The sequence below is a fragment of the Antrostomus carolinensis genome, unplaced genomic scaffold, assembly GCF_000700745.2.
Source record: "Antrostomus carolinensis isolate BGI_N321 unplaced genomic scaffold, ASM70074v2 scaffold28947, whole genome shotgun sequence".
NCBI lineage: Eukaryota > Metazoa > Chordata > Aves > Caprimulgiformes > Caprimulgidae > Antrostomus > Antrostomus carolinensis.
In genome coordinates, this window is record NW_010327074.1 from 1,087 (window position 1) to 15,261 (window position 14,175).

General features: G+C 37.1%; 1 protein-coding gene across 1 annotated transcript; it reads right to left on the reverse strand.

Annotated features, from left to right (window-relative positions):
• Positions 1 to 682: 682 nt before the first annotated feature.
• Positions 683 to 7,043, reverse strand: LOC104519830 (synaptotagmin-9; the record flags this gene model as incomplete). The annotated part of the gene is made up of 4 exons (XM_010171801.1): positions 7,019 to 7,043; positions 5,466 to 5,817; positions 1,955 to 2,505; positions 683 to 810 (listed from the first exon to the last, which is right to left on the reverse strand). Coding segments are annotated over exons 1-4 (1,056 nt in total), but the record flags the coding sequence as incomplete, so codon positions are not given.
• Positions 7,044 to 14,175: the final 7,132 nt, after the last annotated feature.

A 14,175-nucleotide genomic window follows, 5' to 3' on the forward strand; every position in this document is an offset into this window, starting at 1 on the left:
ATGCTTGGAGGGTTTATCATGACTTTATGGAGTAACTTCTAACCTTTGAAATTTTGGAAATGTTAGTTAGTAAGCTGAGTACTCCACACTTTCATTTATCTTATACTCATATCTCAGAACTCACATTACCCAAAATTGGATTGTGTCTCCTATGTACGATGAGTCATTTGCTTTGAGAAGGTCTCTGTTAGCTGAAAACCCAGTGACAAGTCTGGGTGGCAGGTCATGTGTTCTGTATGGATGAACAGGGTTACACTTCACACAGGAATTAATATTAGTAGGAATTAATAAATGACTCATGTTCCAGTACCGAATTTAATTTCAGAGATTACAGAAAATCTGAAGACAAACTATATGCTGCATCGCTTTTGATATTTGGAAAGGGAAGTGATTAAAAAGAAAATACCAGAGCCAATCTTTGCCTAAATGAAGGCCTGGAAAAAAGACTAGTATATATCAAAGTAACTCCAGTGTGCGTGTGCATTCAGCTTTCAGTTGATTGTAAAACTGAAAAGTTGAGCCTGGAACACTTAATGCTGTACGAAGGCAGCTTTCACTTGGAATGACTGTCATCTGCTCTGTCAGATTCTTACTTTTCCCTCGTGGTTGAAGAGCAGTAACTTTTCATAGAAAAGGCAGGTTCATCCTTCTCTGACACTGAGTGTCCGTGTCCTGCCTGTACCTCGAGTGAGGAAACTGCTAATGCTGTTGCTGCAGTTCCATCCTGGCGTGGAAGAGGTTTGTGCAGCGGGTGCACAGCACGTTCCACACACGGACGTGTAACACTGACTAAGGACACTGAGAAATCACCTTAAAACAAGGACAAATCAATTTTCAAAAATAAATTCCAAACAAAAAAAATGGGATTTAATCCCTTTGGTCTATAATACAGCATGCTACCAGGCCACAGAGGTATAAGGTGAGGGTCTAAATTCTGGCAAGTATTTGTCTCAGAACATCCTTAACTTTTCAATGGCTTCTTACACCCAGCTAAATATATACTTAAACGCTTTCCTGAACAGAGGTCTAACAAACTTACATTTAATGATCTTTGGTTTATCTGACTCTAAAATGTGCACTCCATTTACATATGGTTTGACACAGCAAATGAAGTACTTGCAGACTCCTGGCACTAGTAGCTTCACCTTTGTGGATTTCTGTAATGTATTATTCTCATTGAAAGTCTGTTTTCCACAGGAAGCGCGTGATTAATTTCTAATGGCATTACCAGGAGGTTGGCTCATCCTTTCAGAAGAAAGCTCTTTCTTTTCCAAAAGTGATTTTTGTGGTTTTATACCTAATCACTAATTGAATTCCTGCGTATAATGTGATACCAGAGACTTTGGGATAACAGAAATAAAGACTTCTAAGTTTCCCATTTCCCTGTGTGACAACGGGATGCCAAAGAAAGAGTTAAACCAACTCAGTGTGTTTCATTGCTTTCATGGAACAGCACTGTCGGAACTCTGTTTGCCTGGATTATAGATGTGGTGTTATCTCACTTTATGAGAATATAGTCTTTTGAAGGACTGAGGATCACTACATAAGAAATCTTGAATCTGCACTTCTGGCTGATTAGTATGCTGTAATTTATGTGTCAAATCATGCAAAACACAGAAAGACAGGCAAAATACTAAAAGCAGTATTTCCTTAAGTAAATTTTAGATTAAGTAAGATTAAGAGAAAAACATTCTCCAGCTTTTCTATCCTATCAGCAGGGCAATGACTAAACCCACTATCTCCTACATAAGACATTCTTTAATATATCCACAGAACAAGAAACAAGGACTGAAAACGTACTGTCAATTTCCTTGGATTAAGGTCAAAGCTTGAGAATCAGAGTTTTCCTTCATAAATTTACCACACAATTTCAATTATAATCAGATTATAATTTAAAGGAAATAAAATCCAAAACAAACAAACAAACAAATCTCAAAAAGAAAAAAAATAATACTTACATTGGTGACATATTCAATATCCTTCCAAATATTACATTCCCTGGGAAAATCTGCCAAATCTAAAAAATTATCCACAATCACTTGGCCAATCAAGTCATGCCTGGAGAATCTGTCAAAGTCATACACAGAGAAATGGAGTTTCCTTGCATTCAGATCATTGTATGGGACAGTAAATAGAAAAACTTCATCAAATACTGGATTTAGGGTCTTTCTGTGCACTTTAGTCTGGTGTTTTGTTTTCCTATCAGGAAGCAGATATATTTTCACATATGGATCTGAAGTTCCAGAGAAGTCCTTTGCCGGCAGGTTGATGGCCTTGTGTATCTTCACTATCAGCTGCTCTAAATCACAATCATATTTCAGAATAAAGTTCAGTTTTCCACATGCCTTGGTGTTACTCCTCCGGCCATCATCTGTGTCCACTGATCTCTGTTTATATAGCTCTGGTTTAATGCGGCCAATCCCTGTCAGTTGCTCCTGTTTCTGAACCTGCTGGATGTTGAAGTCAGGGTTGGAGAGGTTGAGCTGTCTTCGGATTGAATTATGCCTTAAGTGAAAATGAAAGAATTAAAACAGAATGTGTTGAATATGATAAGAATCTGTGCACACACACTAAAAATCCTGTTCTCATTTCACGTATTTTTATAATGTACACCAGGGTCAGATTTTTACTCACATGAAGTGATAAAGCATGATACCAAACAACTCTGAGAGCTCACCTCCAGCATTACACTGCTAATATCACATAATTTTCTGTTCCTGTGTCTCAAGATAGCGGTATGCACTCTCCAAACCTGGCTGAAGAAAGTAACAAATGCAAATTCATGGCATCTGCCTTACTGGCAAGTATAATGTGATATGGTGAGAACTGTAGCTGTTCTTATCAGTTACCAGTTTCAACTGATTCCTTTGGATTAATGCCTGTGAAATGAGTTACACTATATAAATGGCAGCAGGATCCAGCCTATTATGCCAGCCGAGCTTGCTGATTGCTGGTTTTAAGATAAAGCTGGACAAAGAAGGATGCTTCCTGACATCTCTGCATTTTAATTACTTGTTGATCTCTACGACTACTTCATTTACAAGTGAGGTGTGGTCTGAAATGGTTTGTTGATCACCCCAACAATTGTTTTGTTCTTTTTTTCTCATACCCAATGTAATAAGCTCTGTGGTACTTTGGCTGAAAAGCTCCCTTAGTTTCATTACTCTGAGGAGAGAAAGTTGCCTTTAGCTTCGGTCCAGTGAAAGGTATTACCTAGAGTCACTCAGTTATTCTGATTGAAATTTCCACTTCATGAGATGATAACAGAAATCAAATTTGCAAACCTTTTGGGGTAGTGGGATGTGAAAGTTGGATTAGGTAAAATTCTAATCCTATATGAGTTGGATTCCTTTTTTTTTTTTTTCCCTCTTCATATGCAGCAATCATTCAGTGTATTGGAGTACCATGAGCTGTGGTTGAACACAGAAAATGTGGAAAATGCTAGCACAGGATTAGTCCAAAGCTATTTATGTTGAATGTAATCAGCAATAGTTCCTGCTATCATTGTTCATTCACTGCTAGTAAATATGTTTATGGATGCTTAAAACAGAAAGAGCCTCTTATAGACTATCCTAATTTTTTTCTCTTGTTGCATAATAAAGACATAATTTTATAGCTATACATCTGTCATTTCCATGATAAAATATTAGCATGTCACAAAAAAATATTTTTATTGTTCAAACCTTAAGCTCCTCATCACAGTAGGAAATGCAGAATACCCTGGGGAGGAATAGAAAGGAGGCCACTGGAGAGACAGCTTAGCCAGGATTGTGGCAGGGGCAGGTGCCTGCTCTCTGTGGCCACCCAGGAAAGCTGCAGCTGGCTACCCAGCTATGCCAGAAAGCAGTAGAGACAAAGGGGAACAAATGAAGAATGCAGTACAAGGAAGATGGGCCCCTCCTGCTCAGTGAAATGAGTCTTCTGGAGAAGACCTGGGCCACAGTATGGGACAATGAAAGAGGGGTAAAGAGCAAAGCACATAGCAAACAGCATGGGGCAGGAGTGAGACCTGGATAAGTCATGCCCTTATGGACAGAGAGCCACTATGACACCCACTGGAGAGAGACAGACTGGGAACAGTTGCCAGAAGAAAGATCTACAGGTATTCACAGGAGTGAAGATACGTCCATGCACTCAGGACACTGAGGCAAGTTCTCTTACAGACTGGGATTGCTGCTGCTGGTTCTGAGATGACTATGCTGTGGTGATACTGGGCATTTGTCATTTGATTAAGTATCAGAATTTTGCTGCCCTGGTGCAACAGAGGAAGCCTGTATCTGACTCAGTGCTTTCACAATATCACAGAAACATGAGAGCTCTTGGTGTTAGATGTCAGAAAGGAATCTCCTGTTGTTAATGAATCTCGTGACGTGCTTATTTCCCAGCAGTTTGAAAACAAAGCAGCACCAGCCCTGTACTGTACTTCTGGACGATTAGTCCGGAGTTGGAATTGAACCTTGCATGTGGTAGAGTGCAAGCTTGGGTATCCGTAATTATGGCTTTGACTTCCTCATAGATTCCTACAACAAAATGAGCTCGGGCCATTCTTATACTAATCTAAGGAAGAGCACTTGGACATTTTGCTGCATGGCATTAATGCTATTCTGGGGACTTCTCAAATTCTTTCTGAGACACGTTTTGGACAACTGGCAACTACTGAACTGGCTGCTAGCTGCTTTCATCTTACCCATGTTCAGGTGTGCCTGCAGGCAAGCTTTGGCTAAGCTCATTCTCCCAGATGACCAGAAAGGAGGCAGGCAAAGAGCAACTGGGCTAGTGCTGTACCTTCTCCAGCTGAAGTGCATCTGCTTTGACTCAGAAATGTACTGGCTTTTCACATGCTGATCCTTTTTCTGATGGTGTGAAACATAATCCTTTTATCATCTGCCCCTGCACACTCTCACCCTCCCTCTTTCCTCTTCCCTTCTGTATTGGTTCTCCAGTTCCCCTGGAGACCTCACTGACTCTTGTTCAGTCACTTTTCGCCCCACAGTCGTGGTTGTGGCTAAAATCTATGATTTTTAATCCTGTTTCTAACTCTTGCAAATGTTTCATTAGCTTGCCCTACTTTTCTTCTTTGGCTGTTTTAAAAATCTTTGAGGAGATATTACTGAGTGTTCAGCATCGGTGCTAAGTGCAAATGAATATACTTTACAAGCTAAATCTAGGCTGTTCTGGTGCTTTAACGGACACACAGTGCTCTGTGTTGTCCAGCTTCTGAGGGAGAGGCACGAATGAGACAGGAGTTGATAGAAGAGTGGAATAGCATTGTGATCCTGTCCTTTTAAGCTAAAGAGGTTTGTGCACCTCAAAGAATAATTTTTGTGGTTTGGTTTTGTTTTTTTTTAGAGAACATGGCAAGTAAATTATGCCTTTTTAATAGATCACTGTACTGGATAATCAAGCTGTGTTCTTTTGACTGTATCTCTATTCATTAATATCAGAGAGAAATTGGAGTTACTGACCGAGCAGAAGAGGTTGGTTCAGTGACCTGACGATGCATTCGCACATTGTGTACACAGTTCTCCTTTGTGCCCGCCTGAGCATCTAATGGAATATCAGGGGAGGTGTGGCTGATCTTCATGGAGGACTCCGGATAGGCTGTAGGCTGACCCAGATAATCCTCACTGTAGTCATGGTCATTGGTCTCTGTATCTGTGTAGTTCAGTGATTCTTGTTTGTTGTCTTTGTTCCCAAACGGCAGACCACGCTCTCGCCAAGGGATCCAACAAAGCTTCCAGGACACGAACAGAGAGACACCAAACAGAGCAAGACCACAGGCTGTGACAACTAAGGATAGCAAGCTTATTGAGATATCTGCAAACAAGAAAAACACATGCATGTGTCATCTTTGTGCTCTTGGACTTCTGCATCTCCAAGGCATACAATACGGGATGTAAACATCACTGCATTGCAGATCTACAAAATTAAATTCTGGTCCCTGCAACAGTCATATAACAGAAACATATTAAATGTTCTACTCTATTTTTATCCCCCCTAAGGAAAAAAACCAAAACAAACCAAACCTAACCTTGTCTGGAAATTAGTATAAGGCTCATCTTGATATAACTGTTTATATTTTCCCTCCAAAGGCTGGGTGGGCTGAAGGGTCATTCTAAATATGAAAAGAGCTGTTCACTTGTTCACTCAGCTTTCTGCTGGCAAAACAGCAGTGCCTGAGATACATTTTGTTTTTTCCTTATTTTCCTTCTATGTAGTGCGGTTTCCTCCACTTCCTTTACTGTACTATACTTACACAGCCATGAACATATGCACACATGCACATCTGTGGCATGAATGGTTTTTAGTTATTCAACTGAAGTATCTTGTTTCATTACTTTAAATCCCTTCCTTCTAATCTTAGACTCATTCTTATCTTTGCTAATTATTTTTGACTGTCAATACAAGTCTTGTTGCTCATCATTTAGTTTAGGTACCAGTATCTCTTCAAACATGAGGTTTTTTCTGATTTTTAACTCCAAAGGCTCTTTTTTTCTGTTTCCAAACTTCTGGTATAAAAGGAATGCGGAGATGAGTTTTCTTCCCCCCCTGCCCCCATTCCTAGCATTATCCTACTCCATAACCATATTGACACAAATAAGTTACAACTGGGAGAGGCTTTTTCTCTGTTTTGCTTTGTTTTAAGTTGCACATTGAGAAAATGACTCAGTGGACCAGCTGTTTTTATGGTTACAGTGTTTTTGAAATGAGTTTCTCTGTGGATTACACAATACATCATGCCTTAAACAAAATTAGTAAGAATTCTATTTTACTGCCTTGAATTATAAACACAATCTGATCAAAGCAATTTTTCACACTGTGTGTAGGTTCAGCATGTCAGGCTGCATCTCTCTAGCTAACAGCCAGCCTAAATTTTCAAAGGATGGCATGAGGTTGAAATGTACTGCTCCTACTAGGACAATTATTTAAGAATGACAATTCGGATGAAACAGGCTCAGTCACTTTAGGAAAAAAAAAAAAAAAAGAAGATTTTTCAAAAAAGTGGAAAAGCCAATACCTTCTGCCCCTGCTGCAGGTCTCATTCTCGCTAGCCAGACAAATTAAATTTCTGCAGAGGGAGTGGTGACACTACAATCAGTTTCACACAGGAGCTGTCCAGTTTATTTTGTGTGCTGAAAACCAATTTTAAACAATTTTAGCCAGCATGGCTCTTTCTGTCCTTCTCCCAGTCATATGAAGACAAAGCTCATTAACAGTGAGGACAGCACACCAGCTGTTTGGAATTATAGCAGAGTTTCAGAGCTAAAATTAATTAAAGAAATTCCTCCCATGCATAAAAGGCAATTTGGGAGAAAGTAGAATGGTCGTTCTTGATATTTTTGGAATATCTACTGGTAAACAAGTCTGGCAGTGGAGGCAGAGCACAACCTCTCCGTTTGATTAAACAGCAGAGGAACTGGGATGCAGTAGTGAAAGAAGACCTTCAGAATAAAACAATTTGTCTTGGATTCCTTGGAGGAGAAGGAAGAAATACAGCAGAGGTCTGCAAAAAGGGCACTTTTTCAAAGAACTGATTCAAGTAAATGGTCCAGAATTGAAAGAAATGAGAAACTGGGAGCTGTCAGAACCAGCCAGACTATAAGGTGAGAACTGGAGACTGCCCAATGCCAAGGATGTGTGAAGGTGAGGAACAATGTGAAAGGTAGACCAACAGTCCCCTACCTTAAGGATGACTTTAGCAGAGGACACAGTCATCTAGAGAACTGACATAATAAAGAAAAAAAATACATGAGCAATATGAACTACTTTTCATTTGGAGAGTTTGAAGGGCTTTAATAATATACATCTGCATTTAATGACGTAACACTGAGAACCCTTATCTCACAGCTTACTTTCCGAGAAGCTGGGTAATAAACAGTTCAGGTAACTTGCCAAGTTGCAGAATAAGAAGAGATTACTTTTCATCATCTTGGTTTTACTTCTTTCTGACTCCTTAAGAACTATTTTTTGTGTGAAATTTTTGTTACTGTGGATGGAAAAGGGACAATCATGTATCTGCCTTATTTCTATGACAGACAGTGGGGCTAAACTGTTTCCTTTCATTGGACAGTAATTTTCAGATACTGCACACCTAGCTGGCAATTTTCAGCAACTGGGCAGATCCAGTATGAATAGCTGGGGTGAGTGCAGTCCCAAATGAATAGATTTTTTTCTGCATCCTGGAGCTGCTTTTACATTAGCCATTTGTACTGTTACATATTGTATTTTCTGTATAATTTTCACTCCATCTTTCCAGATGTCTCAGTTTTTCTAAGACTGTTCATCTGTATTCCCATATGATAGCAGTACTCATCTGCTGCCAGTGATTTCCTCTGCTTCATCAAGTTGTTGGTTATCACATGAACTCCTTCCCCAACAAACTGGCTGTGATCTGTTTTAACTTGAAGCTGAAAGATTTTTACCAAACATCTTAACTGTGAGAATTCTTTTAGCAAGTTTGTATTGAAATAAAACAAGCTTTCTTCTTGATGCTTCTTTACTCTTCTCTTTTTAATAAGATAAGTATTCAGATATTCCAGAATTATTGTAATACACAGATTGGTCTATTAAGTGAAATTTGACTAGTAAGAAGTGAAATAAATCTTAGCAATGTAAAAAATCTTGCAATAGAGGTATTTTTAGTAATATACAAGCAATCTTTTCTGATTTAAAACCCAACAAATTCTGAAAGGCATTCAATTCAACAGTGCAGTCAAATAGAAAATGATAAAATTAACTTGTTCTGAATAATCATGTTACTAAACTTTAGGGCATTGGGTCAGACCAGACAATCTTTCTGAATATGATTCAATCCAAATGCAATGATAATTTCAAGCTGTTATTTCCAGAGGAAAAAAAAGTTCCTCCCTTCATTAAGTTCTTGTTGCTCACGGGAAGATTTTAAGGAATATGAAGTGGTTAGACATCTAACTTCTTGAAAAACAATGGAAATATCAGTGCCTATTGCTTATATCCTAGCTGTGCTTTTGGAAATCTGAATTGTCTTTCTTCCATGTAAATACATCTATGGAGGGTTAGCCAAAATTCAGCTCAGTAATTGTACTGCAAGAGCGTAAGAGCAAATTTTTTCAAACCTAGAAGTTTAATACCCTAACTTTTCCAGAGGATAAGTGTTGTTTGGATGAATTATCTGAAGTACTTACTGAAGCAGTTTTAACCTAATATTGCAGTGTAGTTTCTTTTGTGCTTCACAAGTTTTTCTTAATTAACATAGCTGGCACTTGTTCAGGATGAAAGGTGTCTCTTTGCAAAGACTCCTGAGACAAAGGAGTAATTCTCAGCTAATATATTCTTCACTGAAATATTCCTGAACAGAGTTAATTATGCTTAATACTGTGTTTAGAAACTTTCTGGTAAATTCTTTAAAGTAAGGCAGCTGAAAACACCAAGGGAGTGAATCTCAGATTATATTAATTTTATTACACATAAATACTCCAGCTCTTACCTGTCTGACACTGAAAGTTATGAATGTGGACCAACAAAACAGGCCTAAGTGAGATCAGCATCAGGGTTTCATATAGTTATAACATTTTCCATGATCTAAAAATGTGTTTATAACTGGGCTTTACCGGTATTTGAGGCTGTTACTAGCTTTTAGTGACTATATTTTTTTCAAGTTATGTGTTCTATGTCCTATAGGTAGGCCTTAGGGTGTGTAAAGCTCTTCTGTTGGTTAAGACACTGTTCTAACCCTCTGAGTGACTTGCGTATATTTTTATTCCTAAATAGTGTTACAAATTCCAGTTTCTCAGTGTACGCTTTCTCTTCATCTGCTTTGCCTGGGTTACAAATTTGTGTAATTTTTTTCCAGGTATTGCTTAAAATTAACTAGGTTTCATAAATGAACTAGATCACTGAAATATAATCCTAGGTCTTCATCAACATAATCATCAATTGGTTTAAAGGTACATAAATTCCATAGCACAATTTCAGTATGAAATTAGAATTCCTAAATGGCCATACTCACAACAAAAAGTGCATGAGCAAGAGAGATTTGTTTGCTAAGAATATTTTTGCAGCAGCAATTGCTGTAATATAATTCAAAACTGACACAAGACTGACATAATAGCTTATTGGTTAGATCACAAAATTAGAGCTTAAGGCAAAAAAAAATTCAAAGCAAATTGTTCATGGACATTCATAAACAGGAAGAAAGGTATTAAAACATAGCAAATTATTCTTTTTTAATTTTGTATCAGCAGAAAGGTTTTATTTTTTCTTATGAAGAAGAAAACTTACATAAGCAGAATGTTTTGTTTGTAATTCAGGTAAAGTACTTCATATTGAGATTGTGTATTAATTGCAAGCAAAATTGTATGTGAGCACAACACGCAAAAGTGTACTTGCTGAAGTAAACTGATCAGTCTCTATGATAAAGCTTAACATCTGTAATCAAGTAACTTAAACTTGTTCTAAGAAGAATTTCTTCTTGTTTGCACATCTATTTCCTCTTGAAATATTTAGTCTGCATTAATGCAAATTTCCTTGACAACTTAGCTGACATATAATATTCTGCTAGAGTTTGTAAGTGACAAAAAATGTCTTTACTGATCAGACGGCTGAGTGAGCTGGTATTCTTAAAGACGCAGTTGAGAGGAGTCATATGTTCAAGGACTTCCACTTTTCTTTCTGACATCTTGCAGTAGTATCGACTGACAAAGAATTATGATGTTTCCCTTGTGAAAACTAAAGCTTCTGTTTCACAGGAAACATGGATACAAAGAAAGCATAGTAGAAAATAAAATTTGTCATGTCATTTGCTGCAAACCAAAAGGGTGAAACCACCACACTGCATATGCTCAACTGTACTAAGTTTTACCCAGGTTCCCACGCCTCAGACTTGGTTCTTTTTGGTTGTTACCATATTCTCTTTGAATACATACTTCACACAACTGATACAATATGCAAAATTACTGTATACGTTTAGTCGTGTGATAGCCAGTGTAAAATATGACATAGTATATTCTGGGGAAAACGCATAAATAATAACAACAGAAGAAAGGACACCAGTTTTAAGCCAGATTGTCACGTATGCTCTGTGTAACATGACATGGAGATGGCTTGAACGGCTTCCTTCATATTGCATCCTGTGAGGCAGAATCAGGGCGCTACATTTGCAGGACAGGAAATGTAGCTGGAGCAAACAAATATGAAATTTTCTAAAAGCCATTTGGCATTTGAGAAACACAGCTTGTTAGCTAAAAGGGGAAGCTGGTGATATGCTGAATGGGAAAGAAATTGTTGGGGTGTTCATTTATACTGCAAATTCATATGACCATCAGATCTGTTAGGTCCTTTACAGTGCAAAATCTGAGTAGCTGTGCTTTGTAAGAGTTACAGTTCCCATGACTGTAGTCAAGAGCTGGAATACATACTTCCACCCATCCACTTTCTCTCCTACTTCTTGGGATATGTTAAATGAATCAGATTAATTATTTGCTTGTAATAAGTAATATGACACACTTTAGAGTTTTCTTGTAGGTTCATTCACAAAGTGAACTGAGTTGCTAATTAATAATTTGCAAATGTTTATCCTGTTTTTTTAGGGGATGGAAAATAGTAGTTCACAGGGTTATTGAAGAATTTAACTTCTCATCTACCCACAGAAAAGTGACTAGTCACTTTTGGCAAACGCTTTCTAGCAGAAATTTTTGGACAAATTATGTGTGCTAAGATGTATGAAACTTTCAAGATCTGTGAATATTTTCATGAATAAGCCGTCAGAGCACACATTAATCTTGAATGTTATGACCGTATGAATAATAATGAAGAGAACTTGCCATTTATTTCTGCAATACATAGCCTGTATCAGGAAGTCCCCAGGTTACGGAAGAAGAGCAAACAGCTTATTTGAACCACACCTATAAGCTTTAAATTCCATTGTAGTCCTTGAAAGCCTAGTAAGTTGCAATAAATAGTAAAGAAGCATTTGAGAGTACTAAAAGAAATCACAGAGAAACATTTCATTTCCCGCTTGTATAAAACTGTAGAGTAATATTGTACCAAAGTCCTCAAAACAATAGTTACAGAGATATGTTCTAAAAAATAGTACTGAAGTAGCAACATTTTCTGCAAATTTTTTAAAAATTCCTTTTAATTTTGATCCTCTTTAGGGCACAATCTTTCCAAGGGAAAAACAACAGCAACAAAATGTACTTACCCAATTGTTTCATTAAATTACTTTCTTTTATACAGAATTAAAATGACTTTAAAGGACCATGGGAGATGTGGACAGACACACTAAAGGGTTTAAAGGGCTGTTTGAGCTTTAGCAAAATTTAAATTTCACATTCATATCTAAAGATGTATATGTAAATATATACACACACACTCATCTATAATGTGACGAATATGATGTAATATGATGAAAAAATATTTTCACAGAACTAGCCATAATGATTAATAGGAGTTGTGTTGCTCACATAGTTCTAGAACAAATCTATATAACATATTTTTCTTTCAAATTTCCATTTTCTTTTCTATTGGAAGCACTGATTTTCATCTAGCAGTTGGCTACTTTAATTTTCTTAAGCCCAGTGTAAACCATTAGCCTTTCTGATTTTGAATAACCTAAAAAAATTATCTGTCTATTTTTGAACCTTAATTTCTTCATTTTGTTTTTTGGGAAATAAATATGTAAGAAATAAGGCAATATTACTTTGAGCAATTTATGTAGAATAGAAGTGCAAGCTTCTCTTTAAAGTCAGATTGCTTCAAATGGAGATTAGGTCAATTATTTAATTGGCTTCCTTTTCGGAATAAACTACTCTAAGCTTACATTACAGGAGTTTGGCACATCACAGTGGTTCAGTATTTACAATCTTTGCTTTACATTTAAGGAAGAGCCAGAATTCATTTGCTTTCTGTACACTGGTAGATCATAAAAAGGTTGCCACAAGTGTTGAAGCCTCATAAGGGACTTCAGGAAAGTTGCCTGCATAGACTATATGGATAAAGGGGAAACTTGTTACTTATCTTGACCTTAATGAACCTAATGAGATGTTTAGGACTTCTTCATGTTAACTGATTGTCCTGGACTTGTTACACATTATTCTTCCTGAATCACAAACAACTAGTATCTTAAACTGATTAAATAGCCTGATTTTCCTTTTTGGAGGGAGCTGTTGACATAAAGGGAAATAAAGACGGCTTTCAGGCATTGATCCTTCTCAGATGACGAGCCAGATGCACTGTAATGTTCACACTGACTTTTTTTAAAAAAAGTGTTTCAGAAAGCAAGCCATGGTGAATGTATTATGTATCTGTTGTTCTTCGTGAAGTTAGGGTTCCCATTTTATAAAATGAAGATTTTTGGCATGATCCATACGTATTAACGTGTGATGGAAGTCTTACTGACAGGGATATTTACTACTAGGAAAGACAATGAATTAGTAATTGACAATCAGATCAGATCAAGTTTGCTATGAATTTATTGTTAGAAAAAATAAATGGAATATATTTCTTTCCCATCCACACTCCATCTCCAGAGAGCAAAAGAAACAAGTTCAAGGCTTCTGCAGACTGTTACTAGTGGGTAATTCTGGAAATCTTATCTGTCTAAATACCATCTAAGAGAAAACTGTAGAACAGATATGAAAACAGAGAAACTAAGAACAGAAAATCAAGGCAAATATAAAGTGAAACAGCTTAAACATGTAACAGCTAAAGAACAGAACTGAGAACCAGATTTGATAAAAAAAATTATCACTCAGACTGCTCTTGTGCTTTTTCGTTCCTAGAAAGTGATTATTTTAAAGCTGAGATGCTCTTAGAAGCCCTCCTAATTTTGGCAAATCCAAATACAAAGGAGAAATTCAACTTGCTTATTTTTGTAAAGCACATAGTAAATAATGTATGCTTTGTGTAAGAATTTAACGTATCTGGATTTCTGCTTTCTTGAGTGTAATTGTACACTCATACAAGACATTCCTTATTTTAAAAGGAATCTGTAAAAAAAACTAGCAGCAACAGCTCTTTGAAGTTTTCTTATGAACTATGCAATTTCATGTTGTACTTGGTTGTAAATGTAAAATTGAAACTGGACAGCTTGTGGGGTTTTTCGCCTTGTATTTAACTAGTTTTAAGGAGAGGAAAGCCGGTATGCTGTAATTATGACCAAGCAAATAATAAACACTGTGTAGTAGAGACAGATGC